A 23,958-nucleotide genomic window follows, 5' to 3' on the forward strand; every position below is an offset into this window, starting at 1 on the left:
CCATTGGGTCTCAAAGAGCTGGACATGACTGAACAACTGAACAACAACAAAATAGGAACTGATCCAAGTTAACATCAGGTTCATATAGCTAGTCAGTGTTGAAAGTTGGGATTTTCCCCTGTAACTGTCCATCTCCAAAATTCATACCTTTTTCAATTCATCTTCCTGTCTCCATTCTATCACCTGACAATCATTTATGTATTCTAAGGAACCTAGTCCCTACATAGCGTACTTTCCAAAGCATTATCAGATTTTCTCTTTTGTGGCTTACTTGTGAAAACATGGCTTTCACAGTAGAATCGTAATTGGAGCAAAAACTGAAGGACAGAACTAAGGAAAAGGGCAGCATCAGTTCGAGAGGATTCGAGTGACCATGACAACTCCCACACTTAAAATTCTTTAGTGGCTCCCCATTGGCTTTGATTTGTTCAACAAATATTTAGTGGGCATCTACTAAGTCCTGGAGAAGAAAATGGCAACCCACTCCAATATTCTTGCCTGGGAAATCCCACAGACAGAGGAGCTTGCTGGGCTATAGTCGATGAGGTCACAAAAGAGTCCACCATGACTTAGCGATGAAACAATGATGACTAAGTTTCAGATACTATTCATTACACTGTGGATTACAGCAGCAAGATATTTCCCTTATAGGAAGGTGATGGGAAGTAAAAATAGAGAAATATGTCATGCTGTGATATATGTGCATGGGGAAAAAATGAGGTAGGTCAAGAAGTTTGGGAGCATCTTCCTTGTAAAGTCCAGACATCTTAGTATGTCTACAGCAGCCCTCACCAGGTGACTACCATCTACATCTACTGAATACCATTGTAATAACCATATTCAGTATTCTGTTCTACTGAAATTCCATTTTTCTCATGTCTTCACATGAGCTAACTGCTGTTCAGCCTACAACACAAAGGACACATCATATCTTTCGTGATGTCTCTGACATCCTTCTCTGACACCCTCAGATTCTTGTTTGTATGCCAGAGCATACTGAACTATATCATAGCACTTCCCACACATTGTGTTGTAATTTCCACTTTCAGTGTCTATCTTCAAATGTACGGCAAACTCATTGATGGCAGGAAGCATACTATTTCACCTTGAATCTGGGACTCTTAATATGCCTGGCAGAGAATAAATATTCAATAAATGCTCTATGAAAGATGCAGATGCTTAAATGAAATAAGACATTTTAGATATACAAGATTGTCAAATTTGACAATCAAGGATGAAAAGAATATTAGAATAATTTATATAAGAATTCTAAAGACATATTAAACCATGTACAAAAGTTGACAGGGTAATCACTTTTTAAAGATTATCTTTTTATAAAACAGAACTTAAATTCATTATCAAGGTGAAATAAAAAACATGATTCCATGTTTTAGATAGACTAGTACACTTAGGATATTACATTTTAAAAGATAAAGTATTGGAATTAATATTTTCTTGACACTTTTATTACATATTACAAACTACTTGTAAAGACATTTATTTGTAGTAAATTGGTATTATTCACATCTTTACTTTTCTCAGAAAAAAACTAGGCCTCTAAGTATTCTAGGCGTTGTAATCAGTCCTAGGTAGAATCAAGAATATAACAGGTACCTCTTAGTATATATACATTCACAGTATGTGAAATATTTGCAATACATTCATGGCAATTGGGCTTCCCTTGTGGCTCAGCTGGTAAAGAATCCACCAGCAAAGCGGGAGACCTGGGTTCAATCCCTGGGTTGGGAAGATCCCCTGGAGAAGGGAAGGGCTACCCACTCCAGTATTCTGGCCTGGAGAATTCCAGGGACTGTATAGTTGTATAGGGTCTCAGAGTCAGGCACAACTGAGCAGCTTTCACATGGCAATTAGAAAATACAAAATTGGATATCTTACAAAGCAAATTCTATCTATCTTCTTTATCAAGTGTCTACTTTGAGTTTCGAAAGCAAAATGTGGTTTCAGTGGATTTATTAACACTGCCCTGACTATGAGTTTGAAAATTAAAGGCACTGGTCACAATTCTTTATCAATTAATAATAACTTCAAGTTCAATTTGATCATAAAAAAAAAATCTGTGCTCAAAAAATTAAAATGCTATCTTCGCAATGAGTTTCGATTCACATTTCAAATGTAAAACTTTATATAGGTATCATTACTTGCCTAAAAAAAAATCATCTAACTAAATATTAAATATAAAAATTTACAAAATATAAAAGCACAAAGCATGTAGACAGGAAACTTAATAAGTACTGAATTTTATTTTAATAGGTTGTTTGATTTTTAAGACTTGGAATACGTGACTGACCGGGAGTGTTCTTCCATTTAACACTTTGACACCCCTTTTGGGTGACGTTGGAGATGACTTCCAAACACTTGGCTTTGAGGCACTCAGGGGACTGTTTCTCAGGAGTACATGGCGGTACCGCGGCAGTTGTAGTGGAGGGTGAGGTACTGCCGGAAGTGGTAGCAGATGCCTCGTTCTGGCTAGAGGAATGATCACTGGGTTGTAACTTCACAGGGCCTTCTATACAAATGCCTTCTGCCATACATACATTAACACTGCGAACATTTTTTATATCAACTCTCTTCTTACAGTGGATGTTGGCATAACAACTGCAATAAAATTTATCAGAAAACTTCTGCAGGTCTTCAAGTGTGACTTCCCCAGGTACTGTGTATTTTCCATCTTTCCCAGTTTGAATAGCAAAACTCTCTGGGTTCAGGTGAAGATAGTCGCTTGAATCCCAATGTTTCCTTGTACACACTCCTTCATCGTGGCAAAGCACTTGGCTGCACATTTTGGCTGCTAGGGTGATGTTGATTATGTAAGGATTCAGTGTAGTGTTCAAGTAATTGCCTAGGTTCATGCAAGATTGCTGTAAAATTGTAAGATCAGATTATTAAGATCCAAGTAAGTTAGTTCATATATGAATTAATTCACCACATAAAGCAATTTTAAAGGAAGCACCAAAAAGCAATAAGAGGTAGGAAATACTTCATCTTTTTTGCTTTATCAAGACCATTCCAGCCATTTTTTTGTGTGACATCTGTAAGTAAGTTTCACATGCCATTTCATGTCACTAAATCATTGACCAATTGAGGTTTAATATACCCTAGACTCAGTCTTCCTCAATAATTCCTACACTAACAGGGGTGGAATGGTACAGTGGAGTGGAGTCGGGGTGGAGGGATGAGAGCATGTAGTCTGGAGTCCATCTGCCCAGACAGGAGTCACAGTTCCATCAGTGGCTAGCTATGTGAGCTTGGGAATCCCTTAAGCTTTCTAAGTCTTGGTTTCCTTTCTGGGTGACCTTGGGAAAATTAATTAACCTGACCATGCTTCAGCTTCATCATCTAAAGGTAATTATAGAACCTACTTCATAGGGTAGTCATGAAGATGAAAGGATACAGTGTACGTAAAAGGGCTAAGCAGGGTCCAGCATATCATTTTTTACCTCAATGTATAGATAATATGAAGTACAAATAAAGGTAAGAAGTAGCACATTTGTCAGACCCTGTTAAGCGCTGGAAAGAGTGGTTTCTGAATTGCTGGTTTCACCAGCTATCCCATCGTAACACCTGATAGTGTATGTATGTTGGCGCTACTTTCTCCCTCCATCCTTCTCTCTCCCTCCCCCACTGTGTCCACAAGTCCCTTCTCTACATCTGCATCTCCACTCCTTCCCTGCAAAGAGGTTCATCAATACCATTTTAGATTCCATACATATGCATTAATATACTGTATTTGTTTTTTTCTTTTTGACTTTCTTCAATCTATAACAGGCTCTACGTTCATCCACCTCACTAGAAGTGGTGAGAAGTTGCTCTGTAGGACAAGGAGCCCAATCTGGCACTCTGTGATACCTGGAGGGATGGGATGTGGGGAGAGGAGGAAGGCTGAGGGAAGGGATGTATATATAATTATGGCTGATTTGCATTGTTGTATGACAGAAACCAACACAACCTTGTAAAAAAAAATTTAAATATTTAAGTTAAAAAAAAGAAAATCACTAGCTCAAAATACCTAATCAGGTTCAACCAAGTATATATTAAATGTTATATATAATTAAAGTATGGTTGAACTATGACAGCTGTTTTGCAGATATACTTATTTGGCAGAGTATGAGTGATGAGTCACTAAATGGATACTTCTTAAAAGTAGGACTCCATCCTATTCAAAACATAGAAAGTAGTTGCTTCCTTTCATGATCAACAGTTCTATTGAGTGAGTTGGCTGTGCTCATCCTTCATTAAGATCAAAGGAAGTGTTTGTTTGTGGTAGATTGGCAGGCAAGTTGAGGAACCTTGGCAGCTTCCATTTGAATCTATTTCTTGTTACTTTCTGGAGATGATGCCATCAATGGTAGGCAGAATAAGATCCTTCCAAGGATGTTTATACTCCAGTCCCTTGGAACCTGTGACTGTGTTACTTTACATGGCAAAAGGGACCCTCTAGATATGATTAAGGCTGTGGATTTTGAGATAGGGAGAGTCTAAAGCCAAACCATTCTGAATGTACCCGATCTCATCTGATCTCGGAAGCTAAGCAGGGTCGGACCTAGTTAGTACTTGGATGGGAGGAGATGGGAAGAGTATCCTGAACCACCTGACGGGCTCAATCTAACCACGAGTCCTTAAAAATATAGGAACTTTTTCTATTTGGATTTTAAAAATGAGCTGGGAGAAAGAGGACAAATACAAAGGTAAGGGAGACTCAACCCAGCATTGCTGGCTTTGAATGTAGAGGAAAAGGCCAAAAGCTAAAGAATATGGTGACCTCATGAGAAACAAAATCGCCTTAACCATAGCCAGACAGGAAATAGAGAGCTTGATGCTACAAACACAAGAAAATGAATTCTGCCAACAACTCAAATGAGCAAATGAGGGTCTTTCTATAGAAAGGAATGCAGTCCTGCTGACATCTTGATTTTAGTGCATTAAGGTCCATGTTGGACTTCTGCACTACTGAATTGTAAGATAATAATTTTCTGCTATTTAAACCACTGTTTGTTGTATTTTTTACAGCAGCAATAGAAAACTTCTTCTTAACCGTCTAATAGCTTTATGCTTTACAGCTTAAACGTCTAATGGCGTTTAGAATATAATTCACCTTGTACACAGCCTGCTGAGGTGTAACCTATCCCATCTCTTGTACCGTCACCCACTGGGCGTTAGACATACTAGTTGTTTCACAAGCATGGCAGGTTCATTTCAAGCTGCACTTACTGTTTCCTCTGCCCAGAATGCTCTTCCGTCTCATTTTTAACATCACTGACTCCATCTTGTCATTCAGATTGCAGTTTTCATTAGACCAAACCCTTATCAGACACCTTTCCTGCTCATTTTCTTACATCTCTCTATTTTAATTTTCTGCATAGAACTTACCACATAAAATATTTTTATTGTTTTGTATTGCCTCTGTTGGGCTTACCTGGTAGCACAGTGGTAAAGAATCTGCCTGCCATTGCAGGAGACGTGGGTTCAATCCCTGGGTAGAGAAGATCCCCTGGAGTAGAATATGGCAGCCCACTCCAGTATTCTTGCCTCGGAAATCCCATGGACAGAGGATCCTGTGGCCTACAGTCCATGGGGTTTCAAAAGAGTCAGACACAACTTAGCGACTAAACAACAAGAACAATTGTTTTTATCCCTCCAACTGTATGAGCTTTATGAAGGCAGGGACTTTGTCAGTATCACACAGTATCACCAGTGCCAAGGGTATATGAGAATTTATACCAAGATCAAAAGACATTGATCTGGGCTGCCCAGACAGTGCTAGTGGTAAAGAACCCATGTGCAAATGCAAGAGATATAAGAGACAAGGGTTCAATCCCTGGATCGGGAAGATCCCCTGGAGAAGGAGATGGCAGCCCACTCCAGTATTCTTGCCTGGAGAATCCCATGGACAGTGGAGCCTGATGGGCTACAGTCCATAGGGTCGCAAAGAGTTGGACACCACTGAAGTGATTTAGCACAGATGACATTAGAGTTGTCTACAGAGACAAGAACTAGGCAGGAAGAGGAGTGAAAGGATGAGAATGTTTGAGAATCAGTAGCCTACACAAGATACAGTCTTTGTAGGCTTAAAGTCTTTCTCTAAGACATAAAGTCTAGTTTATAATAGCTGTCAAAATCCATGCTGTAAATACTCCTACCATGGCCAATTTTAAGCTACCAACATGACATCACCATTACATAGGACAGTATTATGGTAGGATATAATACACCATTGCATTATACCATTTCCACTTATACAGATATGATAAGATATAAATAAAAGTATGGATAATGGGAAAATGAAGTAAATAATTGATATGTTTTTAGTATTTATTTTGTTTTTAGCATACTTAGCATACTTTTGGTTTTGCATACTTATTCTAAGTTTTTATAATTTAATTTTTAACAAACAGTTCACAAAATTTCTGAATATTTAACAATGAGGTCTCATGAACTAAAGCCAGTAGAAGCTGACTCTGTCTCACAGTTGGGTCTAGTAAGATGAAATGGAAGGAATGGTTTGCCTACATTTGATAACCATTGTTTTAAGTCAGTTCCAGTCATTGCAAGTAAACTTGCAATTACCACTTTTTTAAGTTGTCAGTGGATTAGAGAAAACACAAGCAATCCATGACAGTATTGATGACATAGGAAAAAGGCAAAGTAATGATAGAATTAACATTCAAAATGATTGTAAATTGGGAAAGGTCTACAGGGAACAAGTTCAAATCAGTGTGATTAACTAGGAAGTCTTCATATTAAAGTTGAAGCACTGTCTCTATGTGAATAATACTGAAGGTGATTTGAGAGTCATGGTAGAAGAATGCGAATCTAAGATTGAAGTGCAATTAAAAAAAAAAGTGTGGCGGTTAAATTCTATGCCATGTCATACTGCTAATGTCACCCTACTAATTGGAGAATGCCTGATTCAGTCCTCATCAGAGTAAGTGTGAAGTTCTCAATTTAAAAAAAAAATTATAAATGGGGAATTTATAAATGGTTCCATCAAAGAACCAATGGGATCCTTGAGAAAAGAGTTTATACATTTGAGAAAACAACTGATAAAAATTAGGAATATTCTTAGGAGAATTATAATTCTTAAATAATTTTCTGACATACAAAAGATTTTACAAAGCGGACATATACCATTCTCTGAACTTATAGTCTATACTATTTCCCTTTACTGGTAATCAAACCAGAGACAACAGAATCTCCCAAATAGGTAGGAGGGCTCAGATAATCTTGAAAAGAATTTCAAAAAGCTAAATACCTTTATAAATGAAGGAGAAATATGGCTAGTCTATCTGAAGGACAAGATACAAAAGATCTCTTTTGGTCTTAGAGTGTGAATTCTGTTCTTCGTAAGTCCTAGGATGAAACCTCTGCACCAAGAGCTTCGTTAGACACACTCCATGGCACCTAGGTTACTAGTATTTCCACATCGATTAGAGAAGGAAAGTTCAGCTCCAACTCAGCAGTGTCCATGTGACAACTCTACTCATGCTTTGAGTCAAGAATACTGAAGAGGTGAAGGAAAAGACCTGATATGGAGAAGGAAAGAGAGAAAAGAGAAAGAGAAAAAGAGTAGGTCATGATGGAATGGTTTAAGGCTTTTTGAAGTAAAGAAAATGCATTAGGAGAAAATGAATACAATTCATACTGTGTAGAGCAAAATAAACCGTCCTTCCTAATAAAACAAGTTTTGCTTAAAATAGACACTATTAAATTCAACCTGTGGAAAATAAACTATTCCTTTTCCTCTCGCTTAGGGAAGCTTTGAACAATCTAATAACATTTTCAAAAGCTAACTGCCAACTGCCCACACCTCTCCATCCCAGTTCCTGACCCTCCACAGTAAACTGTCATTAACTTAGTAAGTAAATAAGGGCTTAATAAAACAGTAATTGGGTGAATGAAAGAATGAGTGAATAAATTGTGACTAGTTGAGCTCTTCTTTTGAGAAGCAACACGGCACAATAGAGTTAAAAAAATGCCAAACACCAAGACTATGGTCCTGTTTTTGCTACTTCTTAGCCAGGTAGTCTAGAGGATTTCAATTAATCTCAACAAATTTCTGTTTCCTCACTGGAAAACAGCCTTACAACACAACCATACAATTAATAGTTTGATTTAACCACTATTAAGTGAGCACCAACTACTTTGTGCCAAAGATCATGTTTATTACTCAATCCCACAACAATTCTCATAAACATTCAAAGTAGAAATGTTTTCATCTGTTTCCACATCTATTTTCATCATTTCAACTTACCATAGATAGGCTTAGATTGAGACTGCCCCACATTATAATCCCAGAAGCACCTAGAGCAACGATCTCACCAACTGTATTCACAAGGTCCCCCTGGCAAAGGTGATAGGGAGAGTTAACAGGGAGGAATACAATCAAATGTTATACATAGGATAGTAACGCCAAAGCCAAGAATGCTTACCCAACAATAAGTATGTAAGTATTTCTCCACTATTCATTTCTATCTTTTATGCCACCACTGCCCTACTATAACAAAAACAAGAATTTTCTGCTACTGTTTTAATTACTTTTATTGACAAGAGTGTAGGCCCATAAAAGGAGCTGAATTAATACACTGTCTATACTACCCTGGTTCTCTATGGTTGCTAAGATATTGTATGATTACATTAAAAATGAAATATATTCTTATTTTACATTCATATAAGGATGAAGAACTACCTGAGTGCATATTCCTAAAGATTATTAAAAGTTAAATTTTACTCCCTTCAAAAGTGATGTTTCATTCCACTAAACACCATTTGTGGACAATATTCCATAGCCTTCTTACCTTGCTTGATTTACTTACCTGAGAAAGGTATGTTGAAGACCCATCAGTAAAAACTGGACGAGCATATACAAAAACCGGAAGTGGGCTTTCAACACTCGCTGTTTTAGACAACCGAATGGCTTCCTGGACACGATTGCGAACATAGAAGGCAGCTTTTGGAGTAGATTTTAACTTGATATTCAAATAAACGGAAGGGAAAAGGGCAGAGCTTTCCTTCCACAACCAGTCGAGATCATCATTTCTCCTTTTTTCTAAATCAGAGCAACTTCCATTGTAAGCAGGATGGTTATAATTATGATTGTAACAATCAGGAAAAAGATAATAACCCCATAAGTGATTTGGCCGAAGTAATTTTCCCAATTTTAAAGTCTCTTGCATGAAACTCTTTCCTGCCATCTCAAAATCCACTTTTGCAATCTTGGAAGCCTCTGGGAAATTGAGTTGCGGATTTTTTTGCAGAACCAACTCAACAGACTCATCCCTATAAACATCTTTAGGTTTCCAGTTTCTTGCCCAGGTAGGCCTCCAGTTTTCCCAGTCAATGACCGCCAAGCCCACACTGTCATTTGGTATGTAATAGGCAATGTCATTTTTCGCTTTCTCCAAATGATTTTTTAAGTTTCCCAACTGGGGAATTCCTCCGTGTACGGTGTTGCCCGTTTTTTCATCTATATGAGGATAGTAGCCGAGCCGATCAGCATAAAATAATGTAATAAATTGTCCTGTAGCACTTTTTTGGGGGCTTCCTGTTACAGAGAAGAGTCTCAGATCTGGTGGTAGTTTGAATCTTTTGTTAACACAACGTTCAACTGGTGCATTCCAGGCCCAGAGGAAAGAAGTGTTTGAAATAAGAGGAGGTGCTCTGAAGTCCAGAGCCAAACAACATGGAAGCAGAAGGAAGGTGAATACTGCTTGGGGTGTTCTGCTAGACCCAACAAAGCTCCTAAAGGAGATATACTGGTGCCTTAGCATTCTCATCACAAAGAGCAATGACCATGAAAAGCACTTTTTTCTCCTACACGCTTTGGTTTATCTAATATTTGATGCAAGATATGAACACAGAGAGAGTGGAATGAAGCCACTTTGATGGATAAAAATGAATAATGATGATTTACATTTAAATATTCTTCTTCCTTCGTATTTAGGAATGTTTTGCAAGTTGCTTCATCTGTAACTGAAAAAAAAAAAAATAAGTGTAGAATGTGTCATTACACTACATTTCCATGTCAGAGATTGTAAGCTTCACAGTCAAGTTCTTGACTTTAAGTGCAGGGAGTTTAATTCAATGTTTGAAGATGAAGGACTCCTGTGTTTGCATTAATAAAATTATTTTCTCTTGTGTGTGATACAGATCGTATAGTGACTAATACTTGTCTCATGTTTCCAAATCACTGCTGAACCTACAGAGACTCGAGGTGGCTGTTTTACCTACCGTGTGCCTTCCTAGCTGTGCCGAATGCTGCACCAGACAAGGCCTTAGCGACAAACTGTTAAAAATAAATTCCAAGTTGAACCTCTCAATTTGTTATTTCTTGAAAGAATGTTTTTTAGTGTTCTACCAAAAAGTGGGAAAAAACCTCTCATGGAATGGTGAGATTTTACCATTATTTTTTTTTCCCTTTCTTAAGGAAGGCAGGTAGAGGAGGAGGTAAAAGCCACTTCTGCCAGAGGAAATAAGTAAAAACTTTGCACAAAACTATTGAATCAAATAAAATCTCCTTTTGAGGGGTATGTTGAAGTGCTATTTTAACAGTGCTCCATACTATATCAAAGTAATGTATATTCGTGTTTAAAGTTAATAAAATATTTTATGACTTTATATCTTCCAGCAAAAGGATTGGTTCTGGCCTACCTCATGAAAAGGAATATATGCATTTTGGCCTTTTATAGTCTTCTATAGTTGAGATTGTATTATATCATTTTGATTGTCACAATGTGAAGTGTTAGGGCACATTTTATGGTACAATAAAACAGTCTGAGTCAAGGATAAGAAATTAAGCTATGTATTATTTAACATTTGGTATTTGTAAAAATTACCGGCAAGAAGACATATTTAAATGTTCTGTGATTCTAGAAGGAAACTAGAATGTTGAATTGGATTACTAGCATACTGCTATGTAACTGTATAATGAGAATTTAACATTTTTCCCATGAACATGTGGTCTTACCATAGATATATCTGCTTATTCCCATTGCTGAAAAAGCAATTACTCAAAAGAGACCACCACAGACAGAATAAAACAAAATCTTAAGAACCATTATAGTCTCTTGCTTTGAAGAAAATGGATTTTCCCTGCTAATGTTTAAAACATGTAAAAGAACTAAAAATTGTCACAGTTTAAGCCCTTATAAACTTTCTTACTTAGGACCTAGAAAATCTTCACCTAAAGTAGCATTGGAGGAAACACTCCTTTAAACTACCGATACAAACACCTGAATAGCAGCTAGTCAGACAACTACATGGAATAAAGAAAGGATTAGGTTAAACTTGTTGAAATAATGTTCAAACCTAATTTCCACATGATCATTTTATATAAGAAAAGCTTGGGGAAGAATGAGCCTAATGGGAAGATCTCTACTTACAGAAATTGTCAAAAAAGAACAGACACGTCCATCCTTAATTGTCAATTTAAACTTTAAAAAGTAACAAAGCTGTGACATTTAAAGGAGGATAGTTACTCTAATGGGTTTAACAGTGCCCCCCTAAATGCAAGTTCCACCTCAAACCTCATAAGAATATGACCTTATTTGGAAATAGAGTCTTTGCAAATATAAATAGTTAAAGATACAAGATGATATCATCTTGGAATTAGAGGAGGCCCTAAATTCAGTGACTGGTACCCATATAAGAAGAGTAAAGGATACCAAGATGTAGGGAAGAAGGCCATGTGACTATGAAGACAGAGACTGAAGTAACAGCTACAAACCAAGGAATGCCAACGATGCCCTGAGCCGACAGAAGTGAGGTAAGACAAGGAAAGATTCTTTTCTGGTGTCTTGAAAGGGAACACAACCCTGCTGACACCCCGATTTAGAACTTCTGACCTTCAGAACTAAATCATAAATTTCTGTAGTTTTAAGCCACTAAGTTAATTGCAGTTTGTTTCAGCAACCCTAGAAAACTCGGTCTAATCACCAAAGGTAAAAAGGGTTGTAGTTTCTACAAGCTTCTTTTCTTAAACCATTAGCATATTTATATGCATCATAATGTAACTCTTTTACTCAAACTGACCTAATTATAACAAACCAGTGACAGAGCCAGAACCAGAAACTGCATCTTTCAGACTCATTCTGTGGAATAAAACCTTCTTGAAGTCTTCAGAGTTTAAGTAAAACACTATCCTTTGGGCCACCTGATGATCATCAACCTAACCTCAAATGTCACTGTTTCATACACAGCAAGATGTTTGGTGTCTGTGTGAGCCAAGGCAATGACCAGAGGCAAAAGCCCATGAGGCCAGGAAGACTCACTTGAGCTTGAAACTGATGCAGGTTTGAGCTTCAGTGGGAATAGCTCTCTCTGTGTGTGCTCAGTTGCATCAGACTCTTTGCTACCCTCAGACTGTAACCGGCCAGACTCCTCCATCCATGGGATTCTCCAGGCAAGAATACTAGAGTGGGTAGCCGTTCCCTTCTCCAGGCAATCTTCCCGACCCAAGGATTGAACGCACGTCTCCTGAATTACAGGTAGATTCTTTACTGCTGACCCACCAGGGAAGCCCTAGGAAGAGATCTACAGGAATTTAATTTCTCCAAGTAAATAGATAGTTGGGAGACTGCTGTGTTAATACATAGGTGAGAGAAAAGAAAGGAAACAGGAACATTTTTAGGTCTCAAATACAAAGGCAATATTGAGAAATCACAGATCAGAGGTTTCTGACTATCGTCAGAGAATTAAATGGATTACATTTAGAGCAGAAACTTCAAGGTTCTCAACGTTCACTTCTGAGACCCAGTTAAAGGAACTAACCTAAGTCCAGAGCTTTATGAGTAGCAAAGAGCATATGTGGACTGACTGGGATCTTCATTGTCATAAGCAATTCTTGTTAATAAGAATAAATCATGATATTTTATAAGTAATGTGGCCAGAAATAGAGAATAAACTTGATTCAGTAAGAGAAGTTAATGACCTTTGTGGCTGCATTCCATCGACTCTTTTCCCTTTATTATTATCGTCACCAGTATTCTTTATTATTCATTCCTTCTCCTACTTTGTCTCAGGTTTATCAGTATCTCCCACAGATTAAATTTGCACAGACAAGACCCTCAAGGCTAAAGAAATTGTTAATTCTTAATCTGTGTATCCCCTGCCAGGTAAGTTGCTTCAGTCGTGTCCAACTCTTTGCAATGCTATGGACTGTAGCCCACCAGGCTCCTCTGTCCATGGGATTCTCCAGACAAGAATACTGGAGTGGGTAACCATTTCGTTCTCCGGGGGATCTTCCCGACCCAGGGATCAAACATCTCTTATGTCTCCTGCGTTGGCAGGCAGGTTCTTCACCCCTAGTGCCAACCTGGGAAGCCCCTAGCAAGCACAATTAAATGCCAAACAACCTCCAAACCCGGAGTGTTAGTCTTCAAAACAGCACATTACAGAACTTCTAATTTTTTTCACCAAAAGCCATACCTCATTTTACCTAAAAGCTTATGCAGTACAGTTTTAAAAGACAACTTATTTTTGAAGCACCTTTAAAAGTTTTCCTCTAAGAAGTCAGTAGGTTAGAAACTGTTTCAATCTATTGGCTCTGCAGTGTTTAACCTACTGGGTGAGAAAAGGCAGCTCTTTGCCCAGTCAGTTAAAGAAAGACTTAATTCTTATGAGATGTTATTGTATGATGGGGGGAAAGGGGCTTTTTTGTGTGTGCCTGTACGTGTGTGTATATGTTTGAATATCTGTGTTTGAATCCTGGAAACTCAAGTGCCTCCTAACCAAGAGGGTTAGCAATGATGGTAAATTAACATAAGAATGCTATGAATTTTTCTGTTAGCATTTGAAATGAGTTTAAGAATGCAATCATAGAGCAACTTCTCATTTGCAGTAATTTTGATGTGTTTTGTTAAATAGTGAAAAATTTCTGTAGTGTAATATAGATGAAGAATGGACTCAAGGCACCCATTTCAAGGAAGTACAGCATTCACTGCAAAGGTAATTTCTCCTTACAAAATTAGTGAAAAGAATTAGATTTCACATTTTCAAAATGTATAGCTATATTTGATATTGTTAGCTAAAGGGAAATATTAATTTTCTGAATTCTGCTCCTTAAAATGGGAAGGGAGAGGAGAAAAAGAAGAGCCAAGTAAATAACAAAGTTCTTCAAGAGGAGTTCTGAAACTCTAACTTTATTTAATGGCTGTAGTGGAACACAGAGATGTAGTCTGTACATGCTCACTTTATGCAATAAAAGTTTGTCCTATTGTGCCATGATAAAATCAGGGAGTAATATAGCTAAGAAGCTAGAAAACCACAGTATCGTTAAACATGAAAATTCTAAATATTGAAACTGTAAGCAAAGTTATATTGTTACTTTGTAAAAGATATAAATATTTCAGCTTTGGAAAATGCTTGGTAGGTCAATACCTAGGACAATGTTTAATTGAAAATAAGAAAGCAATTTCGTCTTATTCTTAGACAAAAATCCCTTTGGAAAGAATATGAATGTGCTTATAAGGAATTTCTGTGTCCAGAATACCTTTGCAGAATCCAGAGGCCTTGTAAAAGAAGTACATAATATACCTTTAACTGTAGGATTAGGTTATTGTCAACTTTCTAAGCCACTAGTTGATACACAATAGATACACATAGAAATTAGTTATTAAAGGAATGAACGGCATACTTTGAATTTCAATAAGCTCAAAATCATGGCTTATGGTAACACTTTAAAATGAAGATGTTTAAACAATAACCAAAATGTATCATCCAGAAGCCAGAGAACTATCAAAAACCAGAACAAGACAGTAATTAAAGCAGTAAAAACAAATTTTATGAAGACAAACTACTGCAATAGGGGAAAAGAGACCTCAGTATACAACTGGGCTCAATTTCTGAATACAGAAGGACTCTAAGAATTTATAACCGAGGAACAGAGGGCTGAGGGTGGTGAATGGGTACAAAATTACTAAAGGAAACATCAGAGGTAAGGGGAGAGTCTGGCTAAAGTCACCTGACAGGATTCTTGCTGAATGCAGGCCAGGTGGTCAGAGGTCACGCAGTGGGTGGTGGCAGATGAGGAAGCTGCTACACGTCCAGGGGATCAGAGGAGGAGGATGGGGGATTCGTGGTAAGTTGCCTTCAGAAGGTTCCTGCTAGAATTGGACTCTACAAGGAAGGCTACGGAAGCAGCCCAGCATTTGAGGCAATAGTGAAAAGAGACCTCAGTGAGCCTGACACGTAGGGTCCAGTGGAGAATCTGTCAGCCCCCTGTTTGTGGATGCAGAGTGAGTTAACCAATTAATGAAATAAATGACTTTGATGTACCTGGAATTTCAGTAAACTCAAAATCATGGTTTGTGGTGACACTTTAAAATGAAGATGTTCAAATAGAATAAAAAAGAAGTGTAGCATCCATAAGCCAGAATTCAAACATTACTCAGAAAATAAGTATGTCTTCTATAGCCAAGCATGACTTCCTGACACACCCAGATGTGACTGAAATGAAGTAATTGAACATTGGAATAGAGCCATGAAGAGCCCTAACTCCTAGAGGCTAATGAGAAGCACAGTAGCTCCTGTCAGACCCTGGGCTGAGCGCCGTGACTCCTGACTTGCAGTCATCCCACCAACATTCCATCATGTAACTCTGGGACCAGGGCTGGTTCTTCTGTGGTTCCAATGGCACAGCTGCCTGATACTGATGGGCAAAGGGGGCTTAGCAGGTTGGAGTTCAGGGCACACAGCCTGCCCCCAAAGATGCCAAAGCTGCATATTGATTATTTCTAATTAAAGTTACTTGGAAAGCAGCACATATATGCACTTTGATCCTTCTTTGTCTCCCTGAATACAGGAGATAAATCTCCCCTGTGAAAGCTGCTAATAGAGACATCTTTTTCACCAGAGATAATTCATTTCAGGGTTGAGAAGCCCATATACACAAACCCTGTTCCTTCTCTAATAATTTACTACCCATGTCTAAACTTTCCTTAATTTTCTTATTAATTATGGCTCCAAACCTAAACTTTATCCTATCCAATGCTCACAAATTTATTCTTTACATAAAAGATATAAAAGCTGCCCACTTTTGATCACTAAGCATCATTTTATGATCTCTGGTGTACGTGAAATTAATTTTTCTCCTGTTAATCTATCTTGTGTCAATTTTATTACCTGTCCATGCACAAAAACTCAAGAAGGGTAGCAAGGAATAGTTTCCCCTTCTGGACAATACCAGTCAAGTTCAAGTTCAAGAAGAATAATGAACACCTCCAATCTTACCAGTGCTTTACACAATGAAATTCACAACAGTAAAATAGATATAACATGGGCTATGAGTTTGCACTTGGCCTCCTATTAGCAATAAGCATTGTTTCTCCTCCCTTTGGATTTTATTTCTCTGAATCATCAAAGTCCCAGTTACTAAACCTTCTACATATGGGATTATAGCATAGGTCCAAATGGTCACTATAGTCTAACATAAACAGAAAACACCTGTCTATTCATAAATTTCCTTTCTCCAAAAACAAGAGGGACCTAATGGCATTAAATGTACGTGAGTGCATTTACTAAGGGTGAAGATAAATACTGTTAAAGATGAGCACAGCTTCAGAAGACAATACAACAAATGGATGTTTACATCATATCTGTTTAAGATATCAGAAGCCTACAGAGATATCAGGTTTCTACATGGAGCACCCAGGATGCAGACTGAATTTTTCTTCTTAGAATAGAGGACTGGTTCAAAAATGTTGTCAGAATTTTAAGTGGTTTAACATTTATCACCCTAAAAACCATGTTCTGCAGTCTACCATAAGAATGCATAACCGTGCTTTGCTTTTGTGAAAGCAAAACCATGGCTGAAGTCTCAAGCAACTAGATGACTTCTCAGCAGGAATGTGTGACAATCCAGTCTAGGCCAGCTTTTCAGCCAAGATGTAAACAAAAATAAAACTCAAATTTTTCAGTGTGCATGAAAGTTCCTGTTCCTTTGAAGGAGAAGTTTGGGGAGTTACAGGTTCTCACAGTCAGAATTCTATATGGGAATTCTGTATGTCTTATTCCAGTGAGATCCTGCTGTGTACCTCTCATGTTAATCGTTCTTAGATTTTAAAAATCTATTACAAGCCTAGGGATATAACTCTATATGACTGTTCCCACTGTGCAGCCTTTCCAACTGTCAACAGACCTGACTACTGAAGTGTTAATCTCTGATCGCCACCAAGGCTATTTTAAGTGTACCAAAGTGGTCAGAAAAACTGTACTTATTTCTTAGCACCAACCACAATTTCTGTTCAAATTTGAAATGTCTGCCTCCCTCACAGACTGTAAATTCACTATTATGTTCCAATTTCCAGTACTGTGCCTGTTATGTAGTAGGAGGTCCCTAAGTACTTAATTGAGTGGGTGAATAAGTGAATCTATCTGTTAATCCTTTTATCAAATTATTTTTTTCCTTTCCCTAAGTTTCACTGCATCAGTTTTATTGTCCTACCATTCTCCCTGGCTTCCCTGGTGGCTCAGTCAGTAAAGAATTCGCCTGCAGTGCAGGAGACTTGGGTTCGATGCCTGGGTTGGGAAGATCCCCTGGAAGAATCCACTTGCCATGGGAAGTTCCCATGGCAATCCACTCCAGTAATCTCCAAGCCTGGAGAATCCCTGTGGACAGAGGAGCCTGGTGGGCTACAGGCCATGGGAGTCACCTAGAGTCAGACAGGACTGAGCAACCAAGCCCAGCACAGCACATTCTCCCAAAGGCAAGTTCTCTATTGGATAATATTCAGTTTATCTGCAGCCACTATGGGAAACAGTATGGAGATTCCTTAAAAAAATACTTGGGAAAGGAGTAGGTCAAGACTGTATATTGCCGCCTTGCTTAACTTTTATGCAGAATGTCAGGCTGGATGAAGCACAAGCTGGAATCAAGATTGCTGGGACAAATATCAATAACTTCAGATATGCAGATGATACCACCCTCATGACAGAAAGCAAAGAGGAACTAAGAGCCTCTTGATGAAAGTGAAAGAGGAGAGTGAAAAAGCTGGCTTAAAACTCAACATTCAGAAAACTAAGATCATAGCATCCAGTACCATCATTTCATGGCAAATAGATGGGGAAACAATGGAAATAGTGACAGACTTTATTTTCTTGGCTCCAAAATCACTGCAGATGGTGATTGCAGCTATGAAATTAAAAGACGCTTACTCCTTGGAAGAAAAGGTATGAGAAACCTAAACAGGGTATTGAAAAGCAGAGACATTGTTTTGCAGACAAAAGTCTGTCTAGTCAAAACTATCGTTTTTCCAGGAGTCATGTATGGATGTGAGAGTTGGGCCATAAGAAAGTTGAGTGCTGAAGAATTGATGCTTTTGAGTTCTGGTGTTGGCAAAGACTCTTGAGAGTCTCTTGGACTGCAAGGAGATCAAACCAGTCAGTCCTAAAGGAAGTCAGTCCTGAATATTCATTGAAAAGACTGATGCTGAAGCTGAAGCTCCAATACTTTGGCCACCTGATGTGAAGAACTGACTCAATGGAAAAGACCCTGATGTTGGGAAAGATTGAAAGCAGGAGGAGAAGGGGAAGGCAGAGGATGAGATGGTTGGATTGTATCACTGGCAGATGGACACGAGTTGAGCAAGCTCCAGGAGTTGGTGATAGACAGGGAAGCCTGGTGTGCTGCAGTCCATGGGGTCACAAAAAGTCGGACAAGACTGAACTGAACTGAACTGAACTGATGACACAGCAATCCCACTACTTGGCATATAAGCCTGAGAAAACCATAACTGAAAATGACATGTGTATCCCAATGTTCACAGCAGTACTGTTTACAATAGCTAGGGCATGGAGGCATGCTAGGTGTCCATCGACTGATGATGGATAAAGAAGATATGTATATACAGTGAAATATTACTCAGCATTACAAAGAATGAATTTGAGTCAGTTCTAATGAGGTGGATGAACCTAGAGCATATTCCAAATGAAGTAAGTCAGAGAAAAACAAATATCGTTCATATATATGGAAATTAGAAAAATGATATTTATGAAACTATTTGCAGGGAAGGAATGGAGACGCAGATGTTGAGAATGGACTTGTGGATACAGTGGGGGAAGGAGAGTGAGGTTATGGAGAAAGTAGCATCAACATATATATGCTATGGGGTGTAAGATGGATAGCTGGTGAGTTGTTATGTAATGCAAGGAGCCCAACCTGACTGTGGTGACCTAGAGAGATGGGATGGAGGGAGGAAAGGGAGGCTCAAGAGAGAGGCGATATATGTGTAATTATGGCTGATTTGCTTATTGTGTGGCAGAAACCAACAACATTGTAAAACAATTATCCTCCAATTAAAAGATAAATTAAAAAACTCAATTTGTCATATATTAAACATTAACAAGATAAAGAGTTGAGGATGTGACAAATTATCATTTTTAAGTAACAGTAGCTACATTTTATCTTGTTATATGGAAAGTAAAATGTATCTTAGAGGTTACAATTAGCAGGACCTTTAAATGTAATCTTACTTTCTCAGAAATGCTCCAAATTGCCACCATTATCTCTAGTTAGTGATGTGATATAGTCCAAGATTAGAATACAGCACACAGATCAGCAGTAGAAATATTTATTGGTGTTTTCCTTTAGAAAGACTTTTTTCTCTCTACTTCTTACATTTACTTTAACTTTTTTTTTCTGTCTTAACCAAGTCTTCCAGTTGTCAATGGGTGAAGGCTGGTGACTTCAAAGATTAAGACATCTAGATCCAGAAAAAGATTGAGTATTTGTTTCCATTTATAGCTTTATTATCCAATGACTAGATAGTTTAAATGATTCAATTTTTAGGTATCACTCAACTCTTTAAAAATACATTGGTATGGAACTTCCTTGGTGGTCCAGTAGCTAAGAATCCACCTTGCAATGCAGTAGACTTGAGCTCAGTCCCTGGCTGGGGAACTAAAATTCCACATGCTGAGCAGCAATTAAGTCTACAAGCTTCAACTAAGACCCAAGGCAGCCAAATAAATACAATTTATATGTATATATATATAGTATACAATATATATGTGTGTGTATATATATATATATACACACACATACACTGGTAATGCTACTCCCAGTGTTGCAGGAATGATGTGTGAAATGATACCTATGAAGTGTTCTTCACTAGAAGCTCTGTATATCTCAAGTGTAGTGTTATTTCCTCTGTCTTACCTATATTATTAAATCTTGCTTATCATGGTTCATTTGAATTTACCTCCAAACTGTAAGAAAGATAGCTGTAACTAGTTTAGAGAGAATTGTTTTTAACTTAATGTGGTGGTTTAGTGGCTAAGTCATGTCCGACTCTTGTGATGCCATGGACTATGGCCCTCCAGGTTCCTCTGTCCATGGGATTCTCCAGGCAAGGATACTGGAATGGGTTGCCATTTCCTTTTGACTTATAGGAGCCCATAAAAGCCAATATATGTAGTTAGATTAAAGATATCTCTAGAAAAAATTAAGAATTGTGAATTCCTAATCCAAGAACACCAAAGGAGTGTTTACCACAGCTACTGAGACTGTTGGTACAGAGGATTTTGAGGGTAATAGCAGTAATCTATTGTTGTTCAGTCACCAAGTCATGGCAGACTCTTCGTGACCCCGTGGACTGCAGCATGCCGGGCTTCCCTGTTCCCTCCCTGTCCTGGAGTTTGCCCGAGTTCATGTCCATTGAATCGGTGATGCCATCCAACCATCTCATCCTCTGTTGCCCTCTCCTCCTTCTGCCATCAGTCTTTCCCAACATCAGGGTCTTTTCCAACTCAGTCAGATGTTCACATCACGTGGCCAAAGCACTGGAGCTTCTGCTTCAGCATCAGTCCTTCCAAAGAGTATTCAGCGTTGATTTCCTTCGAGATTGACTGCAGTAATATGCTGCTGCTGCTGCTAAGTCACTTCAGTCTGTGTCCGACTCTGTGCGACCCCACAGACGGCAGCCCACCAGGCTCCCCCGTCCCTGGGATTCTCCAGGCAGGAACACTGGAGTGGGTTGCCATTTCCTTCTCCAATGCATGAAAGTGAAAAGTGAAAGGGAAGTCACTCAGTCATGTCCGACTCAGCGACCCCATGGACTGCAGCCTACCAGGCTCCTCTGTCCATGGGAGTTTCCAGGCGAGAGGACTGGATTGAGGTGCCATTGCCTTCTCCGGCAGTAATCTAGGTCTCCTTTAAAGAATGTGGTCAATGAAAAAGGAAGAGTCATACCTAGCAAAATTCACTTAAAATTGTAGAAATTCAGTAAAAGTAAAAAAAAAAAAAAAAAAAAAAAAAAACCCTTCATTTTTTTTTTTCAGTAAAAAAAAAAAAAATTCAGTAAAAAAATTCAAAAAATTGCATTTACAATTTCTCTTTTCTCTCCACCTGTAGATTATGAGACTGCTCACGGTTTGCCTCAACGAAGATCACAGACTATCAGTTGGAGGAAATACAAGAGCTCACTCATTGCTTCCATAAGAGCACAGCTAATCTCTGCACTGAGATCATCGCTGGTCAAAATCTACTCACAGAGAGCATCTCAGAGCAGAAACTAAATCACCTAAGTAGTCTGTGCATTTTAGGCACAAATGCAGGGTAACTGTGAACATGATTGTCTAAGAAAGTGATGTTGAGTAGGCTTATCCCTAACATTTTCCCCCCAAATTGTAGGTCACAAACTATCAGTGGAATTGATTTAATTGGTTGGAATGAGCATTTAAAGAAAATAAGTGAAATAGACAATAATAGAGTAGAATATAATAAGATAGAATACAATGAGGCAGAATAGGAAACACAAAAAGTACTACACCCCCGTACAGTAAGCATGAGTATGAATTTACAAACCTTTTCTGTATATATTATACATGCGTGCACTGGGTCACAGTGTAAGATGTATTTTTTACTGTGCAATGGGTCAAACCACTTTGATACTCAAAAGCTTTCAGCCTGACACACGTGTGTACTGCATCCTCCCTGCAGCTGTTTTCTAATTATGTGGCCTTGGATAAGTTATTAATTCTCTTTAACCTCTTCAGCAACCACAACAGAATTCAGAGCTGTCTCAGGGGTCCTTCATGTCTGTAAATGAATAAACTACTGGACTAAGCAACTTCGTTTTCTATGTGAGGACCAGCAGGCCTGGAATCTGGCTTCTCAACTTGGGAGCAATGTGACTTTGCCCAAACTATTTAACTTCACTACACTTTAGTTTTTCTTGTCTTTAATTTTTTTTTTTTTCCAACCAAAAAAATGTGGGTATTAATAGCAGCACTCTCACAGGTCTGTCGTGAAATTTTCATTAGGTAAAGTGCACTGACCACTTAACACAAAGCCCATGAATGGTTCAGAGCATGCTACCCCCAAAGGTGCCACTTTCCCATATTATTGTGATTATTTTGAGCTGAAGGTGATGCAGCAACAGCAAATACAGACAGTCTCTCTAACTTCCCCCTTTCTCCCTGAAGATTTCCCATGTGAAATATGTACTCTGTACCAGGAAGTGGGGAACATCTTACCACCAAAGGAAGGTAGTTGATGACAAAATGGATCTGCACAGACCTATGAAAATGACCCTTATCTTCCAGTAGTTTCCCTCAGATATTTCCTAGTCACAATGTACTGTTCATCAAAGCTCTTTCTCTTTGTCTTGTCACTCCTTCATAATTTATCATTCTCTGTTGAAAAGATCTGTAAACTCTTGATCCTAACTTCTTTGGGTCTCCATTTTTGCTATGGAAGCTTCCATGTGCATGTAAAAATGTTCAATAAAGTTTGTATGCTTTTCTCCTGTTCATCTGATTTTTTGCCAGTTGAATTCTCAGGCCCCAGTTACAGAACCTAAGAGGATTAAGTGCCTTTTCCACTATTACACCAGACACATAGTACATACCAAATAAATGAAAACTGTTCCTGTTGTTGTTATTAATAAAATCATCTCTTGTCTACACCCTCTTCTATATGAAAGGAAAGAAGAACTTGAAAGAAATGGAAACCCAAAGACCATTTAATGATTCACAGACCTGCTGACAATAAAACTTCCCTAGGAAACCACTCCCCCCTCGCCCCAAGTTTTTAATGTAAATGTGTGACCCACAGGCAGTTGTCCTGGTGGAAATGAAATACGAAGCACAGTCATAGTACAGAGAAGCCAGATCTAATGGTGGCACTGTGCCTCAGTTTATCTCTGAAATATGCCCTGAGAGGGAGCCTACATGAGGTCTCCATGGATTCTGAGTTCTCCATGGGCTTTATCAGCACACCAGCCTAACTCAAGTCTTGGTGTGTGCTGTATGTTGCATTAATATGTCTTCCTCTATTTTTTATTTGTTTGCCTCTTTACAACTGGTGGAAAAGTCTACCAAGTCTAACTGGAATGTTTTTCTGACCTGTCAAATATGACTTCTTTTCAGTCTTTTAAGTTGGATTATGGAACAAGCAAGTGGCATATAAGTAAGTAACATTTTAAAACAAATAGTAGCAGAATAAATTATTAGTATAGATTTCAGATCTTTTTACAATGTTAGGTTTTCAAATATTAGTATGGCCAAACAGGCTTCTATTTCACAAAAAAGAAGGAAGAGTAGTTACCAAAAACCAAAGCAGCAGTAGTTAACAGGAGTATTTCTCAGCATCAAACCTACTTTGGCTGTTAGCAGGTTTATTAGTTAGTTAGTTTATTACAACTACACAATAGGAGTCATCATTAATAACCATTATTATTGCTGTTATCAAATTAAATAATACACCTAACACATCAAATATATATCAAAACATGTGACAGGTGCTATCAAAAAGAAAAACCAACTACGATGTCAGCCTTCTAGTGACATTACAAAGGTGCTTGAATAGTCCCTGTCATCTCTGCCCCTCTCCACTACTCCATAAAAAGCTGAGCACATTTACCCTTGTGGATGAGCACAGCAGTCAATTCTGTCTGTCTCCTCACCAAGAACAGAGGAGTCTCCTATGATTCCCACCTGAGACCAGAG

At 38.3% G+C, this 23,958-nt stretch overlaps 1 protein-coding gene and 1 long non-coding RNA gene across 2 annotated transcripts; one reads left to right on the plus strand and one right to left on the minus strand.

Annotated features, from left to right (window-relative positions):
- Positions 1–2,230: 2,230 nt before the first annotated feature.
- Positions 2,231–23,958, minus strand: SPAM1 (sperm adhesion molecule 1). Its single transcript, XM_020869201.2, has 4 exons — positions 23,873–23,958; positions 8,832–9,987; positions 8,270–8,359; positions 2,231–2,879 (listed from the first exon to the last, which is right to left on the minus strand). Exons 2-4 carry the CDS (start codon positions 9,789–9,791, stop codon positions 2,265–2,267), a joined length of 1,665 nt encoding a protein of 554 aa, XP_020724860.2. The 5' UTR covers positions 9,792–9,987; positions 23,873–23,958; the 3' UTR covers positions 2,231–2,264.
- On the plus strand, positions 2,599–22,761 carry LOC110121909 (uncharacterized). Its single transcript, XR_011487264.1, has 2 exons — positions 2,599–2,671; positions 21,362–22,761. It is a non-coding gene; the product is annotated as an uncharacterized lncRNA (long non-coding RNA).

The sequence above is a fragment of the Odocoileus virginianus genome, chromosome 1 (genome assembly GCF_023699985.2).
Source record: "Odocoileus virginianus isolate 20LAN1187 ecotype Illinois chromosome 1, Ovbor_1.2, whole genome shotgun sequence".
Lineage (NCBI taxonomy): Eukaryota > Metazoa > Chordata > Mammalia > Artiodactyla > Cervidae > Odocoileus > Odocoileus virginianus.